The following is an 11621-nucleotide window of genomic DNA, read 5'->3' as shown; positions in this document are numbered from 1 at the left end:
AATTAAGATGCAATCTTTTTAATTTTAAAATTTAATAAATTAATACTAATAAAATTAAATAATTCAATTTTATATTTATTAAAAATTACCTTCATGAAGCAACGGTTAATTGCACTAATTGTATTGGCTAATTTTCGTACTTTTATTTTATTTTTTGAAATTGATAAAATCTAAAAAATTGGATCGTAAAGATTGAATCTCAAGATAAAGAATTTAACAAACGTTTTAATTCTAAAATGATCATTTAATCTTCATGAAAGAAGAAAATGTAGCTCTTCATTGTGTATTTTTTATTTAATGAGAATATTTTATACAAAAAAAGTATTATACATTCTAATGTATTTAATTAAAAACATTTAGAATGAACCGCTGGGTCAAGCTTATGAAGTAGAGTGAAGTATTACTAGTAGTCTAGAGACGAGGTTGAATATTGTTTTGCTTAAAAACTCCATGACAATCAAATGCATGTGATTATATGAATCAGAAATGAGCCAAATTCGAAGAACTCTGAACTTGGTTCTTTTCTTTTTCGGGTAAGGAATATTTTCTAAATCAAACCTTTTTCCAATTTATTAAAAGAAACAAGTAAATGAATATTCATCTCTTCTTTTCTGAACCCCTAGGAATAGTTCTAGAGGGTCTAGATCGAGACTAGATAGAAGGATTCCATTTCATAAGCCTTACCTCTGAAAAAGTAAATTCACCGACAGTAACAATCTGTGGAAAAGCCTGTTTGCTTTTACTCTACTGTTAATTAAATATATACTAGTAGTTCTGCAAGGCACGAGGGCATCACCCTCTCCTCTCTCTCTATATATAGGAATTGTAGGCTGAACATTTGGTTCCACGAAAATCTCTATTGTTGAAGGACCTTTGTCCTTTGTTTTTTATTTTTCTTTTCTATCCATAATCTTTGAGAGATCCAAATTTGAGAACATAGCCTTTTGTCCATGGCAGAAGGTTTTTGGCTTGTGGTTTTGGTTGGAGGAGTTGTTGGTTTTCTGTTAGGTCTTGTCTTGAACCACTTCTTGCCCTTGCTCTTCAAGGGTGGCCTTGTCCCCAAGGGAACTTTTGGGTGGCCTTTACTTGGTGAAACATATAGTTTCTTAAAGCCTCACTCATCCAATTCTGTGGGGGCATTTCTTCAAGACCATTGTTCTAGGTAAGTTATTTAGTATATTAAGATATATGCTTTGTATTTCTTGATGTTGATTTCACTCCCACCAGCTGTGATGATCAGTCAGTTTCCTGTAAGCATATCTATTTATTTATTTGTTATTTGTCAGTTATCTGGGGATGAGCATCATTCAACCCCCCCCCCCCCCCCCCCCCCAAAAAAAAAAAAAAAAAAAAAAAAGAGCTAGAAAGAGAAGAAGCAGAAGAAGAATTAGTAATAATAATAATAATTATATATGTGGTCAACTAATGTAAAAGAGAATTGCTATGAAATTTCAGATATGGGAAAGTGTTCAGATCCCATTTGTTCTTCTCCCCCACAGTGGTTTCCTGTGACCCAGAGCTGAACTATTTCATACTTCAAAACGAAGGCAAGCTGTTCGAGTGCAGTTATCCAAAGCCTATCCATGGCATTCTTGGTAAGGTTTCCATGCTGGTGGCAGTAGATGACACTCACAAGAGGCTCAGAAATGTGGCCCTCTCTCTGGTCAGCATTTCCAAATCAAAGCCTGAGTTTCTCAATGACATTGAAAGCATAGCCATTCAGATACTGGACTCATGGAAAGATAAACCAAAAGTTATCTTCTGTGAAGAGGCTAGAAAGGTATTACTAAATTTTAATCAAAAGAAAGACATTCTTTCAAACGAAGATTGATTGATTACCTTTACTCAAACTCGTCACTACTGATTAAAAAATACACTACTATTGTTAAAGAATTCAATCATATTCTAATGTAAAGTTCCTTTTTCTCTTTGCCAACTTTTGGTTCCACAGTTCACATTCAATGTAATAGTAAAGCAGGTGCTAGGGTTGACGCCACAGGAGCCAGAGACATCAAAAATTCTAGAAGATTTTCTCACCTTTATGAGAGGACTTATCTCTCTCCCACTCTATATTCCTGGAACCCCATATGCAAGAGCTGTTCAGGTACTCGAAAGCTTGATCTTGTTCTCTTAACTATATATGCTCACAAAAAAATAAAAAAGAAAAAGAACAAGTGTTTTTGATAGCTTTGTTTATTAATGCACAATAATAATTATTGCGGTTTAATCATTTTAGATTAGCTTCCTTTTCTTTTGTTGCAACAAGAAAGCATGTGATCACCTTTACTTTGACTATCTTTACAGGCTAGAAGCAGAATATCTTCTTCTGTCAAAGCAATTATAGAGGAAAGAAGAAGAAATCCTGAGAATTCTAAGAAAAGGAGTGATTTCGTTGAAATCCTTCTATCTATTGATACCTTATCTGAAGATGAAAAAGTGAGTTTTGTTTTGGATTCTCTATTGGGTGGCTATGAAACTACTTCCCTTTTAGTGTCCATGGTGGTTCATTTTCTAACCCACTCACCGACTGCATTACAACAGTTAAAGGTAACCAGACTTTCCAATATGCCCTACATTTCAGCAATCGTAACACGGTAGACTTATATTAATTAATCTGTAAACCTGATCTCTTGATATACTACTATGTAGCAAGAACATCAGAACATAAGGAGCAGGAAGCAGAACGATGATCATTTGGATTGGGAAGATTATAAGAAAATGGAGTTTACCCAAATTGTAAGAGAAAATTCTCTTTTTCCCAGTACTATTTTCTTTTCATTACTTTTTTAACACAACTTTTTTTCTGATACCCCATCAAAAAAAAAAAAAAAACTATTCTCCTTATTCACCTTTTCGTAGCATGTCTGCAATAATGATGTGATTTTACTAACTTTTCTTCTCTATGCGTGCTTCTTCCCTTATTTTTCTTTCCCTGTTTGTAGGTCATCAATGAAGCTCTCAGATACGGCAACATTGTCAAATTCGTGCACCGAAAGGCTCTCAAAGATGTCAAATTTAGAGGTTTCCTTTTTCAATATTAATATTCTTAGTTCTGCAATGACTCTATGTATATGATTGATTATGTTTCAATATAATCATAAAGTGCATGAGCTTTTGGACACTAGTTTATACTTTTATTATCTGTATGAAATATGACCCCAATTTTCTTTGCATTAATTTCTGCTTTCATCAGGTTACCTAATTCCATCTGGCTGGAAGGTCCTGCCTGTTTTCACTGCAGTTCATTTAGACCCATCTCTCCATGAAAATGCTCCCCAGTTCCATCCATGGAGATGGGAGGTAATTACTCATTAACCTCAAATATCTTCCTAGGACATTAATCCTAAAATAGGGCGTCCATGGCCTGATCTAAGTTATATGGCTGAAGGGGGCCATGTCCCCCCTTTCACTCTAAATTTATCCTCTATTTAAGTTTCTATTAAATTTGAATTTTCATGTTCATTTTGAAAAATCTTTAGTGCAAATGTAGAAGTGATCAATTATAAAAATCCCCATATAGAAAAAAAATGGTATGTTGTAAAGAATAAAATCGATCATTTAATTTTAAAATAGTTTTTCTATTTCTTCGTTGACATGAAGTTCTGGTTCTGCATCTGGGGCCATCCCTCTTGGAAAATTTAATCTCTTTATAGCATTATTTTGTTGAAATTTGAAGGTGGGGGACCTTACGTATTGTAGGACAAGGTAATGACTTTTCAATTTTCATCTTCAAGTTGGGAGATATGAACCATTTGTTAGTTTATGAAATAGCCTTTTCATTGTACCTTCTGGCCATCAGAGAAAAAGGGTACACTAGACCTAACATACCTTACAGTGGATTAAAGTTCAGATCCTCTAGATTGGCCAACAACGATTGACTATTGGCATATTAAAAAGCTCAAATTTGTTGATTTAGGCAGCTTTTCAAAATCAATGTTTCATAAATTTCTAAAACAAAATAAATTAATATATACTTTTATTGTATTTCAGAAACTTAAATTGTGGACTTCAAATTCTTGAATTCAAAATCCATGTGAAAATTGAAATTCTTTGTTTGGATAAATCTAGCATTTGGAATTCTAAATTTTACCTTTTGGAACAAACCCCAACCAGATTCCAAAACAATGGATTTAGAATTATATATATATATATATAAAATCCATATCTCACCCCTCAGAAACTGATTCCAAATTGAACTTTGTGTTGTGGTTTGACTTGAAATGAAGTGATAGATCATATGATTTGTAATCTATATGTGGCTTAAAGAAAAAATGTGTATGACATGTTAATAAAAGATGATTTTCAATGTGTGATACAGAGCCAGGATCCCATGTGCAAGAAATTTACACCCTTTGGAGGTGGGTCAAGATGCTGCCCTGGATCTGACCTAGCTAAGGTTGAGGTTGCATTCTTCCTCCACCACCTTGTTCAAAACTTCAGGTGATTTCTTACATATAAATCCACTAAAATCAACATAACTGCTCATTAATTCAATTAAAGAGGGTAAATTCCAAATTAAATTTAGGTGGTATATTTTGATACTGAACTTGGGAAGTTTTCTCCAAAATTTGAAAGGTGGAAAGCAGAAGATGAGGATCAACCCATGGCATATCCATATGTAGAATTTCAAAGAGGACTAGTTCTAAATGTGGATCGGTGTTCTGAAACTACCATGTAGGGATTCCTCCTGGCTCGAGAATTAATGAAGTCTGATCATCATATTCTCATGCATCTTATCTTTTTCCTCTCTTTTTAACTATTTTGTGGGCAAGAGGGCTCCTTTCTTGGCCTTTCTTTTTTTTTTTGTTCTTTCTATGTTAGTAAATTTATTTAAAGTTGTAACGTAAGTTATATATGTAGCATTTTCCTCTCCTTGTCAAGTTGTCGTATATAATAATCACTGTGTATAAACTCTCTTTACTAGTTTTGTTGCAGCTGTTATTGTTGATACATTTACTAGAAAACTATTTTTATTGCAGCAGAGAAACTCTGGTTAATAGTCCAGTATCAATATTAGAGAGAGAGAGAGAGAGAGAGAGGAAGGTCTCATTCATCTAATAGGTTTTCTTTTTGCCAATATTTATTGCTTAGTCAAATATAACAGCATCGCCTTGAAGAATAATTGCCAAAGCAACTAAGTAGGATCAAAGGATTAATCCAATGATTAAAATTTTAAAATAGCTGAAGCAATTTTTGTCAGCCTCTAGACTGCCTTCACTACTATAGGACTACTCACATGGTGTACATGATCTGACCATATCAGCTGCCCAAATACATATTCCTTAACCGGATGGGCTTTCATAACGTTCAGGGTAACACTGAATGTCTTCTCTTCACCAACCTTTTTGAACTTCAATTTTTTTGGCTTAACCTGGACGGAAATTCCGGTTGGTCTCTGCACTTGGGCTCTGTAAGTACCTGGTGAACCAACATTTTTAACAGTCCTAGTCACTGTAATGGATCCAACCAGGTTAGGGACTGCGATTGAAGGGTAATTGAAGTTGGCAAGACTAATTGGCTTGGGGCATTTATACGGGTTCTGTGAGAACATTGAAATTAGTGTTTCATTGTACCCCAAAGTGCATAGAAAGTTTAGGTAATCAGTAGCTGCTAAGTCATAAACAAGTCCAGGATCCATTGCAAGGTTTGGTTGTATATGTCCTGCTCCATAGCTAAATGGTCCTGCCTTGATGTTCGATGCATTTAGAATTGGCTCCTTCATGTTGTCCCACGTGGTTGCTGCAACATAGGGGTCAAAACTGGGGATTATCCTGCAATCTTACTCTGAAAGATGTTTCAAGAACTTTAAACGAAATGTTTCTTGGTCGAGGAACAGGTTTCTTACCACTAGTCATAATTGCTGATTTGATTGCTGCAGGACTCCAATCAGGATAAAGGGTTTTAAGAAGACCAACAATGCCTGAAACATGAGGACATGACATTGAAGTGCCCGATACACAGTTAAATTGAACTCGGCGCTTATCAAAATCTTCATTTGTTGGCCCTTGTGCTTCTGTATAGGCAGCTATTACACTCACTCCTGGTGCAGTGATATCAGGCTGAATATGGAACACTAAGAACTGAGTATCTGACAGAAATTAGTTGAAGAATTGAAAAAATTTGTAGCTACTTGTAGCAAGTACCTTGAGGATCTCGGGTGTGATGGTGTTGGGTCCCTTTGACGAAAATGCTGCCATGAAGGGGGCTGGCTTTGTGCCAATTTGTGTGGTTACAGGCGTGATATAAGCAGTGGGATACCTGTTAAAGATATCCGTACATAGTCAATGTGCTTGTAATACTACTATTATTATTGTATAAGCTCATTAAATCCTTGGTAAAAATGACTCATTTATTGATTAGTTACGTACTTTGTTGAATTAATGTAAGTGAAAACAGCAAGACCATCTGTGTAATTGATATGTGAAGCAGGGAGGACATGGGCATCAGCAATAATTTCATTCCCTGCGAGAATGTTATTTGCAAGAACCATGCCAACAGCACCAGCCAGAGCAGCTTGCTGACCTTTGTCCACTCTTGCATTCTGCCCTCGAAGACATACCAAGAATTTTCCACTTGCCTTCTCAGGATCAATGGTACCAGCCTGACATAACAATCTGCATGATGTCTACAGATTAGCACGAATATGCAGAAGACATGGTGGGGTGGAGATGCATATATTAGTGACTGAAGTGTTAAAGCAGTAGGTACAAGTGACACCAAAGTTATTGAGAAGTGTTTTATCCTTACGCATTTTCAATTGATGCATTAGCCGCCTTAGCATCTGCTGCACTTATAAGTGGGAAGAACTTCTTGTCTGGCAAATCGTTAGCTGATAGACTTTGTCCCTTCAGAAAGGATACAGGTGCCAACATATGAGCATTTCTTGCCAAAGCGATAAAAGATTATACACTTCATTGACCAACGAATCTTTAGTTATAATTTTACTTTCTCTCTGTTTCCCTGTTTAATTTTGTCTTCGATTGAAGGATTATGTTGCTAGTCATTCTTCTATTAGTTCAGGAGGCTGCATTTTTACTTACGTTCAACAATACTTATCATGATTCCTCAATTTTTCTTTAGTTCTTTTTGCAAAACCCTTTTTTAGCATTGGCAGCGATTTCCCCCATTTTTTTGTTCTTCTTATTTCCTTCTCATTTTCAGTAACTGGACTTGAAGGGAGGGCAAAGTAACCTTGTATCGCATATTGTTGCCGAGGACGACAATACTAGGAAACTCCCTATCCATGGTGCTGGCTCCAACCGTGATCTGCCATGGTGCAATGTTGGTGACGGTACCATAAGCAGGACCAGAATTACCCGCTGAGCAGACCACGACAATTCCATGCTTGATAGCATGAAAAGACCCAATTGCAACGCTGTCATTGAAAAAGGGTGTGGGATCTCCTCCCAGTGACACAGACAGCACATCAACACCATCATGAATGGCCACATCAAAAGCTGCCAATATATCAGCATCAAAGCATTCATCTCCAGAAACTGGAGGCCAGCACACCTTGTATGCTGCTACTCTGGCTCTCGGTGATCCTCCTTTCGCTGTTCCTTTGCCGAAGCCCAAAACACTTGCCTTGGCTACCAAGTTGCCCCCAGCAGTTGATAAGGTATGCGTTCCATGACCTTCTTTGTCACGTGGTGTATCAAAGGAAGAGTTGAGCTTGCCAACAATAGACGCATAGCCTTTGTTGAAGTACCTTGCTCCAATCAACTTCCTTTAACATGAACACAGCATTTTTAGGCGCTAATAACAGGATTCAGATATAATAGAAGGAACATATATACTTCATAAACAGAAAACTTAAACTTCAGTTTTAGCAAGTGTCTTTACAAACCAAAACTACGTCCAGGAAAAGGGACGGCAGCCTTTCCAGGATCGAAAAGACACCACATAATAAGACAGTAGCTGGATAAAATAACATTCCCACCCAAAAGAAAAAGGGTACAAAAAAACTGAACTTGACAGAGAGAATATCAGAATCAGAGAAAGATGGAAAAGAAGTGTTTTTGTATGAATAATATTATGCACTTGCAAGTTGCAAGTGCGCCTTGTGCACCCACGCACATGCCAAACAAGCAGCCAGAAGCTCTGTTGTGTGGAGTAACTTCGGAAAATGCACCATATTAATGCAGATTGTAGGGGAACTAATTAATATGCTGACTGACTCTTGTGTGTCTCAAAGTGTTGTGGAATTCTCCAAGAACATGGAACCCATATGTTAAGCAATCCAGTGGCTATGATATTAATAATATCTGATCTGATATTTCTTGATGGTAACATAAACAATTCTTTGCTGTCGTGTTTTTAGGCTAAGAAGTGTGACATAGTATTAACCATAAGAGTATCTGATTTAAATATTCTATAAGTGGTGCCTAGAATGGAAGGCTAATGCAAACTAGCTCATTATTTGAAATTTTCAAACATAAGTAACAAACGAAAATTGCTGCTAATTAATGCCACTAAGAGATTCACTATATTAAAATCTCCTCATTGCAAGTTAAAGAGTAAGAGAACGTAGATAAGCCATCATCAACTGTGATAAATTGTAAGAGAACTTAGATAATTAGATATCTTATGTCTTAGATAATTAAACTTTAAACTCATCTCTATCTTTGCCTAAAAAGGTATCAAAACCATTATTTTCGTGTCTGGAAGAGTAACCAATTGAACTACAATAAACACATTTTCTAAATTTTCTCAAGTTCAGATACTCTTTCTAGCAAGAACTAAGGTGTAGTGTGAATTGTGTTCTAGTATCTTTTTCACTCACTAACTCTGAGATAAAGTGGTACCTCAGCTTTACCATGAAATTCCAAATGAATGTGCTTTTTCCTGATACTGGTCCTCCATCAAATTGGAACTGAATATTCTACATTACTAAAAGTTACCTCTGCGCAGACAGATTCCTTGTGGGTTGACAACAATGATTTAGATATTTGGACAACAAGGCCTAAGATTATTCAGGCTTAGGAAATGCATTATTTTAAAACACTTATTACATTAACAGAACTACAGTTGATCATTATATAATGAATATTGAAATGTTAAAAAAAGAAAAAACAAATTAACTAGTGTATTCAAAGCATCTATTTGAACTTGCAATTAACAATATAGTCAAATCCTTGCATAGTTTTCCCCAAAAAACGAAAAAAGAAAGGGTTTAGCTGGGTTATATTTATCAATCAATCACTCATCAAATTAATGAATAGAGGAGGATAAATTTAAACGCAATAAGTGGCAGTTACCATCGCATAGTCGACATTAAGTTTCAAGGTAAGACGACAAAATCTACAACATCATCTTTGAAAAAAGTAACAATGGCGTGGGTTGAAGGTGGGGCAAGAAAAAAACAGACCTGTTGCAGTGAAATCCATCATCCTTGTCATTTTGGCAAATTCCCTTCCACTTTGATGGAATCGGTCCATACCCATCATCGCTGAAGCTTTTTGATTCCGGCCATACACCTAGCACAATCCCATTCAGCATGGTTTATCCTAAGAAAATCAAAACTTTGATACTAAAATACAAGGAAATATGGACATCTTTGTTGCACTTGTCAATCCTTAGCCATATTTTCGCCATAAATAGATCAATTTCCTCAAAGGTTGGTAGTTCAATACCACAGCTTCCCCGTGGCTCCTCCTATCACTGTCACCTTATGGGAGTGGCTTGCAAAATGAAGGTAGAATTACCGGGAATGTCAAGTGTAATGGGTCAATAACATTAAACTCCATTCCTAATAATTAATCAATAAAATCAAACTCAAAAAGTGTAATACATGATGCACTTTAGTTTGATTTGCTTAACCCATAACACCTTCAGAGTTTTTTTTTTTTTTAAGTTTTCATTACATTTGCCGGTAATTCCCTTCAAATTGAAACCCCTCTGTTTTCTCTAATCTTACTAATGGCTACATGATTTTCTTAGAATAAGTAAGGTTAAGAATAAGAAAGTTGTATCGTGATATACCCAGTAATTCATTCAATGATTGGTGCATGGAAAGTAATGTTACAATCCTTCCCGGTCCTATCCTCAAATGAGAGAGAGAGGGGAGGTGTCATGTGGTTAAATGAGAAAGCTACATTAGATATTTCTAAAATATGGCACCGGGTTCAGGCTAACAAAAGTCTAGGAAGGCCATCAACTCAATGAGCCTTGGTCATGCATGAAGGTGGGACAATGCACCAGGGACACAGGTTGGCAAAATCAAAATTTGTCAAACTACGTTTCAGATTAGTTTAAACCAAATTGCCATTAATGTCATTATCATAATTACCCGTTATTGAAAACAAAACCATTTCTTACTTCATGTTTAAGGTCAATTATTCAAATTCAAACTTATTATATGCTAGATCCAATCTGATGAGTTGACTTTTATGGGGACGGAGTTAACTCAAAGATACACCTAACTGGTTGTCCAAAGCCAGCATGAAAAGGAAGAAATGTTAGGTTAAGGGAAGCTGAAAGTGATTCACCGGTGTCGAGGTTTCCGATGATTGTATCTTCACCATATCTGGCCTTGTTCCAGATTGAGTTGGATGGGACTACACCCTTCTGCTCCAAGCCTAGGAATTCCCACGATCGCGTTGTGTGTAGGTTTCTTCCTTTGTTCAAGAAAAGTGAAACTACTTTGGGATGCCCTACATTGGGTACAGTTGATACAGTGAAACCAGCAGCTCTGGAAGAAATTCAGAGGAAATGAACAGAGAGAGAGAAAACAGAGTCTCACTTGCTATCTCAGCTGCTACTTCATCCTCTAAATTCGCAGCGAAACCATTGATGTGCCTCGTGTACGAGTAAAAGATAGCTTCTCGAGCATAATCTCGACTGCTTAAAACAAATTCAACAAGTTAAACAAGGCAGATGAGAAAGGGTCGACTGAATCCACTAAATCAGAGAGTTCATTTACCTTCCCAAGAATGATCCAAGAAACTCGTAGTGGGATTCCATCACAGCATCCAGATCAACCGTTGCTGATTCAAGTCCATGTGAGTGCCCTCCCAAGTATACAACATATGACTACATCAACATACATGCAGATTTTTTTCCTTTCAATAATTAGTAATAACCCAGTTAAACTACCATAAAGAAAGATACTTGTTTATCTCCTTTTGTATTAATGGTAGAAAGGGGGTTGAAATGCTTACCTTTTTGGCGGAAAATGTTGGTTTCTGCAAAAGAGAGAAAACAATATAAGAAACCAAGCAAAGGGTAGCATTTGAAAGCCTCATTGATTCGCCTGCTACCTCCTTTAGTAATGTGCTTGTTCTGTCTCTGCTCTGTTTCACCCCCTGTTTCTTACGCATAATAAGAATGGAACAGGAATTTGGGAGTTGTATATAGGGCACTGTCCTCGAAATGATAAAAAAATATACTCAAATAAATGTAAACGTAATTCTGACTTTTACGCCTGCCATGTGGACCTTGACAGTGAAATTTTCATGAATAAATATTGGAATTTGAAGGGGATATAATCGCGCAGCTTCAAGAAGATAAAAAATGGGAGGATCTCAAGCGTTTGAACCTTTCTTATATCCAATCCGTATGCTGAAGATAACATAATTGGCCAATTTTGAGCTGACACACAGGAATTTTTGTTTGTTGGATAT

The 11621-nt window shown here is 36.3% G+C and overlaps 2 protein-coding genes across 3 annotated transcripts; one reads left to right on the top strand and one right to left on the bottom strand.

The window, feature by feature from the left end:
• Positions 1 to 838: 838 nt before the first annotated feature.
• LOC18612531 (cytochrome P450 724B1-like) lies at positions 839 to 4934 on the top strand. Its single transcript, XM_007049381.3, has 9 exons — positions 839 to 1162; positions 1456 to 1780; positions 1952 to 2104; positions 2305 to 2547; positions 2650 to 2736; positions 2943 to 3021; positions 3194 to 3300; positions 4319 to 4440; positions 4576 to 4934. Exons 1-9 carry the CDS (start codon positions 951 to 953, stop codon positions 4676 to 4678), a joined length of 1431 nt encoding a protein of 476 aa, XP_007049443.3. The 5' UTR covers positions 839 to 950; the 3' UTR covers positions 4679 to 4934.
• Positions 4935 to 5049: 115 nt separating this feature from the next.
• On the bottom strand, positions 5050 to 11418 carry AIR3 (Subtilisin-like serine endopeptidase family protein). Of its 2 annotated transcripts, XM_018127098.2 has the most exons (12): positions 11259 to 11418; positions 11160 to 11183; positions 10922 to 11031; positions 10742 to 10839; positions 10488 to 10652; positions 9368 to 9476; positions 7192 to 7726; positions 6748 to 6845; positions 6369 to 6614; positions 6144 to 6258; positions 5846 to 6059; positions 5050 to 5739 (listed from the first exon to the last, which is right to left on the bottom strand). In XM_018127098.2, exons 1-12 carry the CDS (start codon positions 11316 to 11318, stop codon positions 5204 to 5206), a joined length of 2310 nt encoding a protein of 769 aa, XP_017982587.2. In that variant the 5' UTR covers positions 11319 to 11418; the 3' UTR covers positions 5050 to 5203. The 2 variants fall into 2 exon arrangements, with proteins under 2 accessions (XP_017982587.2, XP_017982584.2); XM_018127095.2 differs by having other exon boundaries at positions 11160 to 11418.
• Between the last annotated feature and the right edge of the window lie 203 nt (positions 11419 to 11621).

This window comes from Theobroma cacao, chromosome 1 (genome assembly GCF_053813885.1).
Source record: "Theobroma cacao isolate CCN51 chromosome 1, ASM5381388v1, whole genome shotgun sequence".
NCBI lineage: Eukaryota > Viridiplantae > Streptophyta > Magnoliopsida > Malvales > Malvaceae > Theobroma > Theobroma cacao.
This window is presented reverse-complemented; position numbering and strand designations above follow the sequence as displayed.